The sequence below is a fragment of the Engystomops pustulosus genome, chromosome 6, assembly GCF_040894005.1.
Source record: "Engystomops pustulosus chromosome 6, aEngPut4.maternal, whole genome shotgun sequence".
Taxonomy (NCBI): Eukaryota; Metazoa; Chordata; class Amphibia; order Anura; family Leptodactylidae; genus Engystomops; species Engystomops pustulosus.
In genome coordinates this window covers 9089122-9104333 of record NC_092416.1, presented here as the reverse complement: position 1 = coordinate 9104333, position 15212 = coordinate 9089122, and the positions used below count along the sequence as shown (strand labels likewise).

General features: G+C 44.7%; 1 protein-coding gene across 1 annotated transcript in view; it reads right to left on the bottom strand.

Annotated features, from left to right (window-relative positions):
• Positions 1-2024: 2024 nt before the first annotated feature.
• LOC140065280 (formyl peptide receptor 2-like) overlaps positions 2025-15212 on the bottom strand; it is a 29038-nt gene continuing 15850 nt past the window's right edge. Inside the window, exons 3-4 of the mRNA XM_072112877.1 lie at positions 14136-14411; positions 2025-2955 (exon numbers count right to left, since the gene is read on the bottom strand). Coding sequence (XP_071968978.1) covers positions 2025-2955; positions 14136-14411 — 1207 coding nt within the window. The remainder of the gene's footprint in view (positions 2956-14135; positions 14412-15212) is intronic.

Below are 15212 nucleotides of genomic sequence, written 5' to 3'. Positions count from 1 at the left end.
CAGAGCCACCTCCATGCACGTCCTTGGTGCGCTCCTCTTCATCCTCACGTCTGCTCCCAAGTGTCAGATGTACCGTCAGCTTCCACTGCGCATGAGCTCCGGCTCTGGTGTTGGGATGCACAGAAGTCCCATAGAAGTCAGCAGCGCAGGCGTGAGTATGAAGAGGAGCGTGCAGAGGATGTGCAAGGAGGCGGCTCTGCTAAGGCTACAGGGCGTGGAGTTGTGTCATCTCCCGGTGCCGGCCAGGATACTCTACTCCCCAGTAGCCTCTGCAGGTAATTTACATTTTACTAAAATAAAGTTTTTAACAATTTAGGTTCCAGGATTATTAAATTACAGATTAGGGCAGAGACAGGAAGCAGGAATCTACCATCACATCTGCTTCTCATGGTACATTCCTCATGGGAGGTTTCCCTAATGTCCATGCACTGTGTATAGTGTAGTAATGGAAACACTCCTCTTCTATTATCAGTGATCTTCACATCATATTTATATATATAGTTGCATAATTGATTGATTATACGTCTTAAATTGTACACATTATTCACTTACACAACCAGAAAAGCGTCAATTGAGAGAACAAAACATCATACAAATGTCTACATGTTCCTGTTTTGTCCAGTGTTATAACCTGACTGTACCCAAAATAAATTCTTGGGATGGCGTCTCCTATCATGTCGTATCTGTCTGCGGATTGCAAAAACTAAAAACAATAAAAAATCCTCAATTAAAGAGTCTCTAGGGATCTGTAGAGCCGAGATACTCAGAGATACTATCTGACTCTGTATCCCCATCACCGAATCTTCCTGCATTATGGTCATTACACAGAGAGCTATAATAGCTGTCAGCGATATGTGAATTGGTTGTATAATGTCAGGGAGGCGGAGACACTAAAACGCTAAAGTCAAGCTCTCTCTGCCTCTAAACACATCTTCCCTTTGAATTGACACCATGCGCCAGACTTTAGGAGATCTGGTTAATGATGTCCCTTGAGGCAGGACCATAATTACAGTCCAGGGGGATTTCTAGGGCAAGGAAAGCTTGACTTCGGGGTGAAACTCTCCTCCTTCTTGACTTTATATAACCAACCTACATCTCTCTAGAAAGTTGATTTTCTGGTTGATGCCACCACACTGGACCATGAAAGAAACATCTAGAAGCTGTTCAGCTGCTTGACAACATGTCCTGGTTTATTAGGCCAATTTCTGATGAGAGGTTTCCTTTAAAGGGGTTTTCCCACGAAAGAAAATTCTCACATCTCAATCCCCTAGTGATGATAACACAATAAAGATCATTGTTACCCCTTACTTTCTCTCTAAGCAGACAAAGTATTATCCATCTAGTTCTGTGGGGTGACAATGTGGTTATGTTATCAGGGTACAGGTGTGTATAAACTTCATCTGGCTTCTGACATTGTACTAACACACTGACACGTGGAGAGATGAGACAGAAAAGAGATGCATGAGATTACACAGAGGCTAATAGACCATTAAATTGTTATACTGTGCGCTCTGCTACATCTCACAGATATGTGCCTGCCTCCCTCTCCCCCCGGGTCAATTATTTCCATGGAGTTTGTAGTCTGCTGCTTCTCTCTCTGCTCACGATGTGCTGGCAGGAAGTGATCAGTGAGTGTCTCTGGGCTCGGTGCAGGGGGCGTGGCTATAAGCACACAGCAAAGTGAGACAAACTCTGCTCTATGCTGTCACATACAAATCCAAGATGGTTGCCACCCGACCCTCAGTCAGAAGTTACAGGGACATTTCTAGGGGTAAGTGAAATAACAGTGAATTTGAGAATGTGTTATGTTGTTATCCTGAGCACATATAAGAAACTTGTCTTCGTGGGAGGAATACCCCTTTAGGGTCTTAAATAGATTTGCCAGTTTATTTTAATGGACAAGATATTGATGGAGGCCTAAAGACAGGATGGACCCAGGGTGATCTTTTATACCAGAGCCCATGAGTTTTTAGATGTTGCCCCATCCAATGCCTCTTAATTTACATGGGGTCATCATGAACAGGTTAAATATCTGCACGAGGGGCAGGATCTCCGTCCTCTCCTTCTCTGCAGGGGGCATCAGGATGTTCACTTATGGCTCTTTCTACCCTGAAGGGGATGGATCTCAGGAAGTTATGTCTAAAATCTTGGCCAATAAAAACATAAATTATTGGATTGATACAACTGTTAAGATAAGCAAATAATGAGTTTATGGCCTCTACTTCATAAACTCTATGTTCTAGAAGAAAAACAATTAAAGGCCAGATGTAATACGGAGCCCAACAGATAAAGAAACCCAATATAACAGCGGTGATCATCCTGTAGGGTCTCTGAGATCTCTGGGGTCTCTTACTTTTTCTAAGTTTGAGGAAAATGGAGACATAACTGGTGACGATGATGAGGAAAGGGATCACAAACATTATAACTAAACTGATGAGAAAAAAGACAAGTTCTGCTTTGTTGTAATCTAAAAACTGAAAAAAAAGAAACATTAAGAAAAACATTAAAACGTTCCACAGAAGACTCATCACCCAGATAATTCCTGCAGTGATTCTCACTCGTTTCTGTGTCCTATGAATTTTAGCCCAAAATGGCCACATGACCGATACCCAGCGATCAACACTCATGGCCGTCAGTAGGAGGACACTGGTGATCTTGTTTAATTGGAACAAAATAGTCCCCAACATACAGAAAATTCCTGATAATACTGATTTACACATATCATCATCAGCCCATTGTGCAAAATGCATCGGAATAGAAGCGCAACACAGGAAGTCGGCGATGGCCAAGTTGAGGAACCACACGGAGCTGATTGTCTTCTTCATCCTGAATCCGGCAATCCAGATGACTAATCCATTCCCGATAATCCCAAGAATGAAAATGATGCTGTATAATGGAATTACCAAATTCTGAAGATAATGTTCAAAACTTGTCTCGTTGCCTCCATTAGATGACCTTTGTGGACAATATAAGGGAGAGGTCGGTGTCATGAAAAAGTATGACATAATAAACCCCATTGCACACTGGTCCTGTGGAGTTAGACACTGTCCCTTATTTCAAAATATTTGTCTATCTATGGGGATGAATTGCTGTATTAAAGGGGTGTCTGGAAAGCATAAGCTATGTACTGTATGTGGGGATCAATAGGATTTACTATTCATGGGGGTGTCTGGCTGTATACTATCTATGGGGGTGTCTGACTGTATACTATCTATGGGGGTGCCTGGCTGTATACTTTCTATGGGGGTGTCTGGCTGTATACTATCTTTGGGGGTGTGTGGCTGTGTATTATCTATGGAGGTGTCTGGCTGTATACTATCTATGGGGATGACTGGCTCTATACTGTCTATGGGGATGTCTGGCTCTATACTATCTACTGGAGGTGTCTGACTGTATACTATCTATGGGGGTGTCTGGCTGTATATTATCTACTGGTGGTGTCTGGCTGTATACTATCTATGGGGGTGTCTGGCTGTATACTATCTACTGGAGGTGTCTGACTGTATACTTTCTATGGGGGTTTCTGGCTGTATACTATCTATGGGGGTGTCTGGCTGTATACTATTCATGGGGGTGTCTGGCTGTATATTATCTACTGGTGGTGTCTGGCTGTATACTATCTATGGGGGTGTCTGGCTGTATACTATCTACTGGAGGTGTCTGACTGTATACTGTCTATGGGGGTTTCTGGCTGTATACTATCTATGGGGGTGTCTGGCTGTATACTATTCATGGGGGTGTCTGGCTGTATATTATCTACTGGTGGTGTCTGGCTGTATACTATCTATGGGGGTGTCTGGCTTTATACTATCTATGGGGGTATCTTGCTATATACTATCTACTAGTGGTGTCTGACTGTATACTATCTATGGGGGTGTCTGGCTTTATACTATCTATGGGTGTGTCTTGCTATATACTATCTACTGGTGGTGTCTGACTGTATACTATCTATGGGAAGGTTCTGGCTGTATACTATCTATGGGAGAGTTCTGGCTGTATAGTATCTATGGGAGAGTTCTGGCTGTATACTATCTATGGGAGAGTTCTGGCTGTATAGTATCTATGGGGGTGTTTGGCTGTATACTATCTATGGGAGGGTTCTGGCTGTATACTATCTATATGGGTTACTAACAGGGTTGTTGAAACACATTGCACAACACAGAAGTAGCGATATGTAATATATTATGTAAGCAGTAATAGAAGCAAAGCTCTTGTAGTTATATAATAACTTATACACAGACATTCGATCAGTTTTTCCTGATGCATTTGCACGCGGTTTCAAAATACAGCGCATTGCGTGCCCCCATAATTCTGGGGTTCTGTATATATAATAAATTCTGGGTTCTGTATAATTTGTTCTTGGGACTACAGTTAAAACTAAGAACTTGTAAATTGAGGAGAATATCACCAATCCACATAATTGTACATAGAAAGTTAAAGGGCACCTACCACCCCGATTCTACCTATAAAGGTAGAAGGGGTGGTAGGTGGATGGATGGGACGTGAGGATAGCCCTTTTTAGGGCTAATCCTCACGTCCCGCGCGTCTTTTACAAAACTTTATTAGATCTATATGCAAATGTTTTTATGCGGCTACTGGGGCGTGGAGTAGCCGGACATGAGGCTACTAGTCGCGGCTACTCCACGCCCCAGTAGCCGCGTTACTCCACCTACCAGAAAATCTTCGGCGCGCAGCTCCTGGTAGCTGCGCGCCCTCGTCCGAGTTCCCCGGCTACTGCGCATGCGCAGTAGTTCTGGCCCCGGAGCCGCGGCCGCGCAGCCGAAGGCCTGCGTTCTGCGCATGCGCAGAACGCAGGGGACCAGGACGAGGGCGCGCAGCTACCAGGAGCTGCGCGCCGAAGATTTTCTGGTAGGCGGAGTAACGCGGCTACTGGGGCGTGGAGTAGCCGCGACTAGTAGCCTCATGTCCGGCTACTCCACGCCCCAGTAGCCGCATAAAAAAATTTGCATATAGATCTAATAAAGTTTTGTAAAAGACACCCGGGACGTGAGGATTAGCCCAAAAAAGGGCTATCCTCACGTCCCATCCATCCACCTACCGCCCCTTCTACCTTTATAGGTAGAATCGGGGTGGTAGGTTCCCTTTAATGTCAGACTATGGGGTTAGACCGAGGGAAGTTCATTTTATGATAAACTTTATCAAAATGCAGTTATTCACATGAAAAGAAACTGACACCACACTCACCCTACCCCCCCCCCCCCCCCCCAAGTCCACTGAAAGCACCTTCTTCTGTAATATGTACGCCCCCTGGAGGTCTTTTAGCATATTTTTTGGTTGCAGTCAGGTAACTCCGCCTTCTGAGCGCTGTTTGCGCTGCCCACTCCATGCATCTGGCATCTGCCTCCTAATTGCGAGGTCATTCTCTGGCTATCATAGAGTCCTGCGCAGGCACCGCTATATATAACGGGGCTCATTTACTAAGGGCTTTGCGCCGCACTTTAGTCGGACTGTTCACGTTTTTCTAGGCTAAAACAGCTGCACAGGTATTTAAGAAGTGTCTGCACACGGTATCCCTTTATGGCACAGCTGCACAGGTCTTCATGCGACACATATTAGGGGGTGTACCGGCAGACGGTCAGACTGTTTCGGACCGAAACAAATTTTGTTGCACTCCCCATGTTAAAGGTGCACCACAAAAAAGATGGTGAACTCTGTCGGGCCAGTGCGGGGAAGCGACAGATTTATTATTTCTAGCGCACGGTCTCAGTGAATCGCCGCTCGCAGTGTTATACACGGACAATGCACTTTTAGTTAACTGACCGACTTTCTGAGTAAATGTGCCCCGATGTGGCCAGGACAGGTTTCCGTAAACCACTTATCTAAAACCAAGTGTGATTATGGCTGCCACTAAGGAGAGTGTTGGGAATACGAGCCACTGGATCTCGGTGCCCGGATTCATTAGAAATTGTGTAATAATGTAATAGATTTCAGGTTTTGGCAAATGTCTTCTAATAATCACATTTTTAAGCCCCATAACGGGGAAGGGAGGGGCTTTAATTATAAAAGTTGGAAATTTCTGCTAAAATAAAAAGAAAACTGAAAAATTCTGTCTCCTTATGTGCCATATGGAATTTAAAAAAAATCGGCTATTTTGATAGATCAGACATTTTGGAAAGTGGAAATACCCAACATATTTACGATTTTTACTGCTTATTTATTTTTATATCAATTATAGGGAAAGGGGGGTGATTTGAATTTTTAGGTTTACTTATTTATCTGTTTATTTATTTTTATATTTTTTTTGCAGAACCCCTAAGGTACTTTAACCCTAGGTTGTCTGATCCTACCCGATACTGCTATACTACAGTATGGCAGTATATGGCGACTTTGCACATCATCTTTTACAATGTGCCACTGGCAAATCGTAACAAATCCTGAGAAACTATGGGGGACATTAATCATAGTCTGTTAGACTGTTTTCAGCATCTTTTAGCGCAAAAATCTGGCGCATCTCATTAATTTGGCAAACGGCAAAGTTCGGCACTTAGTGGTTCTGAGTCCCTGCGCCTTATCTGACATAGTGGGGCAGATTTATCAAGTGTCTGAAAGTCAGAATATTTCCAGTTGCCCATGGCAACCAATCACAGCTCCCCTTTAAAATATTCATGAGCACTGGTCAAATGAAAGCTGAGCTGTGATTGGTTGCCATGGGCAACTGGAAATATTCTGACATTCAGACTGCTTGATAAATCTGCCCCAGTGAGTGGCTGCTATACAGATGTTTGCACCGGATCTATCACAAAGGTGCGCCTAAAAATAGGCGCAGAAATGCACCTCCTCTGAGCAGCTTCACTTCCAAAAAAAATCACTTTACATTACTAAAAACATAATTTTTAGGTTCCAAAATGAAAAATTCCCTCTATGCAACATGGAAAATACTTTGGAGCAGTTTTGAAATGTAAAATTTCTCCAGTAAGGACTTCATCATTGTCTATGGGATCATCTCTGGGAGTGATTATTGTCTATGGGATCATCTCTGGGAGTGATTATTGTCTATGGGATCATCTCTGGGAGTGATTATTGTCTATGGGATCATCTCTGGGAGTGATTATTGTCTATGGGATCATCTCTGGGAGTGATTATTGTCTATGGGATCATCTCTGGGAGTGATCATTGTCTATGGGATCATCTCTGGGAGGGATCATTGTCTATGGGATCATCTCTGGGAGTGATTATTGTCTATGGGATCATCTCTGTGAGTGATTATTGTCTATGGGATCATCTCTGGGAGTGATTATTGTCTATGGCAGAGGTCCCCAACCACCGGTCCGCGGACCAGGACCGGGCCGTTGCAGCTTATCAGCCGGTCCGCGCAGGGGGCCGCGGCTCCGCTCCCCCCGTTGAGTTGTCGGCTCAGGCTCCAGGCCGAGGCCTCGTCCACAGAGAGCAGCCGCCTCTGAAGGCCCAGGTCCTGCGGTTCATCTCCGCACCTCACACAACACACGGGGCCCCGGGAGCGCCCGCGGGGGAACTTCTGCCTCCCCCCGGTACAAGAGGTGATGTGCCCGCTGTGCGGGGCCGCTACTGCCGCAAGCTCTCCGCTCCCTCCGCCCCCCGCTCTCGGCTCCCTGCTGAAGCTCCACGCTCCCCTACCGCTCCCTCCGCCCCCCGCTCCAGGCTCTCGGCTCCCTGCTGAAGCTCCACGCTCCCCTACCGCTCCCTCCGCTCTCCGCTCCCTCTGCCCCCCGCTCCCGGCTCTCAGCTCCCTGCTGAAGCTCCACGCTCCCCTACCGCTCCCTCCGCTCTCCGCTCCCTCTGCCCCCCGCTCCCGGCTCTCAGCTCCCTGCTGAAGCTCCACGCTCCCCTACCGCTCCCTCCGCTCTCCGCTCCCTCTGCCCCCCGCTCCCGGCTCTCAGCTCCCTGCCCCTGCTGAAGTTCCACGCTCCCCTACCGCTCCCTCCGCTCTCCGCTCCCTCTGCCCCCCGCTCCCGGCTCTCGGCTCCCTGCCCCTGCTGAAGCTCCACGCTCCCCTACCGCTCCCTCCGCTCTCCGCTCCCTCTGCCCCCCGCTCCCGGCTCCCTGCTGAAGCTCCACGCTCCCCTACCGCTCCCTCTGCCCCCCCGTTCTCGGTTCTTCACCTACCCGCTTCCTGCTCTCGGCTCCCGGCTCCCCTTTGAATCCCGTCTTAACCCGGCTCCGCTAACGCCCCCCCCCCTCCAGGCTCTCGGCTCCCGGCTCCCTGCTCCCCCTGCCCCCGCTTAAGCTCCAGGCTCCCTAGCCTCGCCACCACCGCTGCAGGACAAGGCACCGAAATTTCCAGGAACACAATAGAGAGGTAAGGTTACTTTATCTTTGCATATATATGTGTAATATGTGTATATATGTGTAAATATATGTAATGTGTGTGTATATATATGTGTTTGTATATATGTGTATGTGTGTGTATATATGTATGTGTGTGTGTGTGTGTATATGCTGTATCTACTGTTTGTTTATGTGTATATATGCTGTATGTATATGCAGCATTTGTGATATTTATCAGGGCTTCTATTTTGTACTACATGGCAGTACTCGGTATGCATTTTATACTACTTGGCGGTACGTTATATCTATTTTATAATACTTGGTGGCACGCTGGATGCATTTTATACTACATGGCGGTATTCTGTATGCATTTTATACTACATGGCGATACACTGTATGCATTTTATACTACTTGGCGGTACGTTGTATCTATTTTATACTACTTGGTGGCACGCTGGATGCATTTTATACTACTTGGTGGCACGCTGGATGCATTTTATACTACATGGCGGTATTCTGTATGCATTTTATACTACATGGCGGTATTCTGTATGCATTTTATACTACATGGCGATACGCTGTATGCATTTTATACTACATGGCGATACGCTGTATGCATATTATACCACATGGCGATAAGCTGTATGCATTTTATACTACATGGCGATACGCTGTATGCATTTTATACTACATGGCGATACGCTGTATGCATTTTATACTACATGGCGATACGCTGTATGCATTTTATACTACATGGCGATACGCTGTATGCATTTTATACTACATGGCGATACGCTGTATGCATTTTATACTACATGGCGATACGCTGTATGCATTTTATACTACATGGCGGTATTCTGCATGCATTTTATACAACATGGTGATACGCTGCATGCATTTTATACTACATGGCGGTACGCTGTATGCATTTTATACTACATGGCGGTATTCTGCATGCATTTTATACTACATGGCGATACGCTGTATGCATTTTATACTACATGGCGATACGCTGTATGCATTTTATACTACATGGCGATACGCAGTATGCATTTTATACTACATGGCGGTACGCAGTATGCATTTTATACTACATGGCGATATGCTGTATGCATTTTGTATTGCTTTATTTTTACACCAAACCGATATGATGGATCTGGTCCGGACACTCCCTGATATCTGATATTATAAGCTCCACCCCTCCATAACCCCACCCCATATGACCAAAGCCCCGCCCCCACCGGGCCATGGAAAACTGGTCTAGCTTAAAGCCGGTCCCTGGTGCAAAAAAGGTTGGGGACCTCTGGTCTATGGGATCATCTCTGGGAGTGATTATTGTCTATGGGATCATCTCTGGGAGTGATTATTGTCTATGGGATCATCTCTGGGAGTGATTATTGTCTATGGGATCATCTCTGGGAGTGATTATTGTCTATGGGATCATCTCTGGGAGTGATTATTGTCTATGGGATCATCTCTGGGAGTGATTATTGTCTATGGGATCATCTCTGGGAGTGATCATTGTCTATGGGATCATCTCTGGGAGTGATCATTGTCTATGGGGTCATCTCTGGGAGTGATTATTGTCTATGGGATCATCTCTGGGAGTGATTATTGTCTATGGGATCATCTCTGGGAGTGATTATTGTCTATGGGATCATCTCTGGGAGTGATTATTGTCTATGGGATCATCTCTGGGAGTGATTATTGTCTATGGGATCATCTCTGGGAGTGATTATTGTCTATGGGATCATCTCTGGGAGTGATCATTGTCTATGGGATCATCTCTGGGAGTGATCATTGTCTATGGGATCATCTCTGGGAGTGATTATTGTCTATGGGATCATCTCTGGGAGTGATTATTGTCTATGGGACCATCTCTGGGAGTGATTATTGTCTATGGGACCATCTCTGGGAGTGATTATTGTCTATGGGACCATCTCTGGGAGTGATTATTGTCTATGGGACCATCTCTGGGAGTGATTATTGTCTATGGGACCATCTCTGGGAGTGATTATTGTCTATGGGACCATCTCTGGGAGTGATTATTGTCTATGGGATCATCTCTGGGAGTGATTATTGTCTATGGGATCATCTCTGGGAGTGATTATTGTCTATGGGATCATCTCTGGGAGTGATTATTGTCTATGGGACCATCTCTGGGAGTGATTATTGTCTATGGGATCATCTCTGGGAGTGATTATTGTCTATGGGACCATCTCTGGGAGTGATTATTGTCTATGGGACCATCTCTGGGAGTGATTATTGTCTATGGGATCATCTCTGGGAGTGATTATTGTCTATGGGATCATCTCTGGGAGTGATTATTGTCTATGGGATCATCTCTGGGAGTGATTAGTGTCTATGGGATCATCTCTGGGAGTGATTATTGTCTATGGGATCATCTCTGGGAGTGATTATTGTCTATGGGACCATCTCTGGGAGTGATTATTGTCTATGGGATCATCTCTGGGAGTGATTATTGTCTATGGGATCATCTCTGGAAGTGATTATAGTCTATGGGATCATCTCTGGGAGTGATTATTGTCTATGGGATCATCTCTGGGAGTGATTATTGTCTATGGGATCATCTCTGGGAGTGATTATTGTCTATGGGATCATCTCTGGGAGTGATTATTGTCTATGGGATCATCTCTGGGAGTGATTATTGTCTATGGGATCATCTCTGTGAGTGATTATTGTCTATGGGATCATCTCTGGGAGTGATTATTGTCTATGGGATCATCTCTGGGAGTGATTATTGTCTATGGGACCATCTCTGGGAGTGATTATTGTCTATGGGACCATCTCTGGGAGTGATTATTGTCTATGGGATCATCTCTGGGAGTGATTATTGTCTATGGGATCATCTCTGGGAGTGATTATTGTCTATGGGATCATCTCTGGGAGTGATCATTGTCTATGGGATCATCTCTGGGAGTGATTATTGTCTATGGGATCATCTCTGGGAGTGATTATTGTCTATGGGATCATCTCTGGGAGTGATTATTGTCTATGGGATCATCTCTGGGAGTGATTATTGTCTATGGGACCATCTCTGGGAGTGATTATTGTCTATGGGACCATCTCTGGGAGTGATTATTGTCTATGGGATCATCTCTGGGAGTGATTATTGTCTATGGGATCATCTCTGGGAGTGATTATTGTCTATGGGATCATCTCTGGGAGTGATTATTGTCTATGGGATCATCTCTGGGAGTGATTATTGTCTATGGGATCATCTCTGGGAGTGATTATTGTCTATGGGATCATCTCTGGGAGTGATTATTGTCTATGGGATCATCTCTGGGAGTGATTATTGTCTATGGGATCATCTCTGGGAGTGATTATTGTCTATGGGACCATCTCTGGGAGTGATTATTGTCTATGGGACCATCTCTGGGAGTGATTATTGTCTATGGGATCATCTCTGGGAGTGATTATTGTCTATGGGATCATCTCTGGGAGTGATTATTGTCTATGGGATCATCTCTGGGAGTGATTATTGTCTATGGGATCATCTCTGGGAGTGATTATTGTCTATGGGATCATCTCTGGGAGTGATTATTGTCTATGGGATCATCTCTGGGAGTGATTATTGTCTATGGGATCATCTCTGTGAGTGATTATTGTCTATGGGATCATCTCTGGGAGTGATTATTGTCTATGGGATCATCTCTGGGAGTGATTATTGTCTATGGTATCATCTCTGTGAGTGATTATTGTCTATGGGATCATCTCTGGGAGTGATTATTGTCTATGGGATCATCTCTGGGAGTGATTATTGTCTATGGGACCATCTCTGGGAGTGATTATTGTCTATGGGACCATCTCTGGGAGTGATTATTGTCTATGGGATCATCTCTGGGAGTGATTATTGTCTATGGGATCATCTCTGGGAGTGATTATTGTCTATGGGATCATCTCTGGGAGTGATTATTGTCTATGGGATCATCTCTGGGAGTGATTATTGTCTATGGGACCATCTCTGGGAGTGATTATTGTCTATGGGATCATCTCTGGGAGTGATTATTGTCTATGGGATCATCTCTGGGAGTGATTATTGTCTATGGGATCATCTCTGGGAGTGATTATTGTCTATGGGATCATCTCTGGGAGTGATTATTGTCTATGGGATCATCTCTGGGAGTGATTATTGTCTATGGGATCATCTCTGGGAGTGATTATTGTCTATGGGATCATCTCTGGGAGTGATTATTGTCTATGGGATCATCTCTGGGAGTGATTATTGTCTATGGGATCATCTCTGGGAGTGATTATTGTCTATGGGATCATCTCTGGGAGTGATTATTGTCTATGGGATCATCTCTGGGAGTGATTATTGTCTATGGGATCATCTCTGGGAGTGATTATTGTCTATGGGATCATCTCTGGGAGTGATTATTGTCTATGGGATCATCTCTGGGAGTGATCATTGTCTATGGGACCATCTCTGGGAGTGATTATTGTCTATGGGATCATCTCTGGGAGTGATTATTGTCTATGGGATCATCTCTGGGAGTGATTACTGTCTATGGGATCATCTCTGGGAGTGATTATTGTCTATGGGATCATCTCTGGGAGTGATTATTGTCTATGGGATCATCTCTGGGAGTGATTATTGTCTATGGGATCATCTCTGGGAGTGATTATTGTCTTATTGTACAGATCTGAGAATATTATCAGTCTCCATTTCCTGGACATTATAATAAAAAAGGAAAAGACTCATTTCAGCAAGAATTATTATTATTATTTTTTTTTCCATCTCTGTAACTTTTAGTCCCTGCAGTTACATCACAATGATAGGTTTTGGGCAGAGATGACGCCCTGAACGTTCTGTCACCTTCTCTCAGTCTCCTTTCATTATTGCTCACAAATGAGATCTAACAATTTGAGACAAATTTAGGTGCAAATGAATCGGACATGCGACAAATCCAAAGTGCATTTACTAAGGCAGAACTAGATCCATCATAGATCAGGAGCCAAAAAGAAGATCAAACCAGGCGCAAAAATAGGCGAACCTGAGACCCCCTATGAGTAATGTCCCCCCTTAAATCCTTACCAATGTGTGATGTAACTTTATGTCACACGCCGGCAAGGGGTTAAAAATGTTTAGTCATGGAACAAGTCATCCCACAGATATCCTCACAGAAAATTAACAAAAATTGTTTGGCCATTTATATTCAGTAGCTTAGATATATTGAATCACCTGCACTGTAAATTAGTTTTTTTGCTTTGTGCCAGTTGTGACACATTGGGACTTATTTACTAAGGGTCCCGCAGCCGCATTTTCGTAGTTTTTCAGACTTTTTGGGGATCGCGCCAGGGATTTGTCGCACATGATAGGATTTTGGCGCATTGGCGCCGGCTTTCATGCGACAGAAATTGGGGGGCGTGCCATCGGACGATCCGACTGATTCGGACAAACCGCTGGATTTAACTTTGAATTTGTGTCGCAATATCAAGCACTTAAATGTACCGGGAAGAAGAAGGTGAACTCCAGGGACCTGAGCGGGGAAGTGACAGATGCAGGATATTGGGCGCACAAACTTAGTGAATCGCGGCAGATGTGCTTTGGAGTCGGGGGAAACGCACCTCATGGATCGTGTAGGGATAGGTAAGTAAATCTGCCCTATTACGTCACGTGATCTCAACTAGTCCCGTCAGTTTTCAGCATGTGACACAGAAGTGTCCAGAAGTGATCACAGGAGAAAGCTACATGACTGCAAGAGAAGAGATTCGACCCGTCACTGCACAGACAAGAATGGTCTTACAGGAAGCAATGGGTGGGCCGGTCTACCTGCTGCCGGCTAAGCCAACCATTTTCCTAGGGTAAACACCTACTGAGGGCCCTCCCCATATATCGTTACCGTAAAGTGAGGATCTGATTGATGGATGAATGTTTCTGGGGGAACCCAAACACCAAACTTGTGACTGAAGTTTGGGTTTCGATTGAGCAAACCTGAACCTGTAATGGTCGGCACAGTCCTAAACATTGTGGCTCAGAACAACTTAACCCAAATCCTAACTCTGCATTCATTATAAAAGAATATTGAATATCTACATACATGTTAGGATAATCCAGATCTTCACTTATGTTAAGTGCCGTCCAGTTATAATCCGCAGCATCCATTTTGATTTTGTACCTAAAAGGAAAAAATTTTAATGATAATAATAATAATGATATAGGAATAACAGCAGATTGTTATGTAGTTTACCCAACATGATTTGGATCCAATGTACATTTAAATGCTGTGCGCCCCCTATTTATCCGCCATCGGGGAAATAGACAGCGCTGGAGCCCAAGAGGTTGACCAGTCACTAAACTATGTCTTCCCGGCCAAAAAATGGCTATAAACTAGTAATGAGCGCCTGTGCGAAACATTGCTACGGTCCCGATGATGTCACAGGGAGCAGAGTCTAAGGACCACCAACATTTGATTGCCACTGGTGCCATGTTAAAAGTAACATCAATGGGGGTGCGCATTCAGGTTCGATTGCAAGTAGTGTTCTATCAGTCTCCTCATACACTAAGTTACCTGTATATTACCTGTACAGATGTGCAGCACTTGTGTTCTCTCAGTCTCCTCATACACTAAGTTACCTGTATATTACCTGTACAGATGTGCAGCACCTGTGTCCTCTCAGTCTCCTCATACACTGTCTTACCTGTATATTACCTGTACAGATGTGCAGCACTTGTGTTCTCTCAGTCTCCTCATACACTGTCTTACCTGTATATTACCTGTACAGATGTGCAGAACTTCTGTCCTCTCCGTCTCCTCATACACTAAGTTACCTGTATATTACCTGTACAGATGTGCAGCATTTGTGTCCTCTCAGTCTCCTCATACACTGTCTTACCTGTATATTACCTGTACAGATGTGCAGAACTTCTGTCCTCTCCGTCTCCTCATACACTAAGTTACCTGTATATTACCTGTACA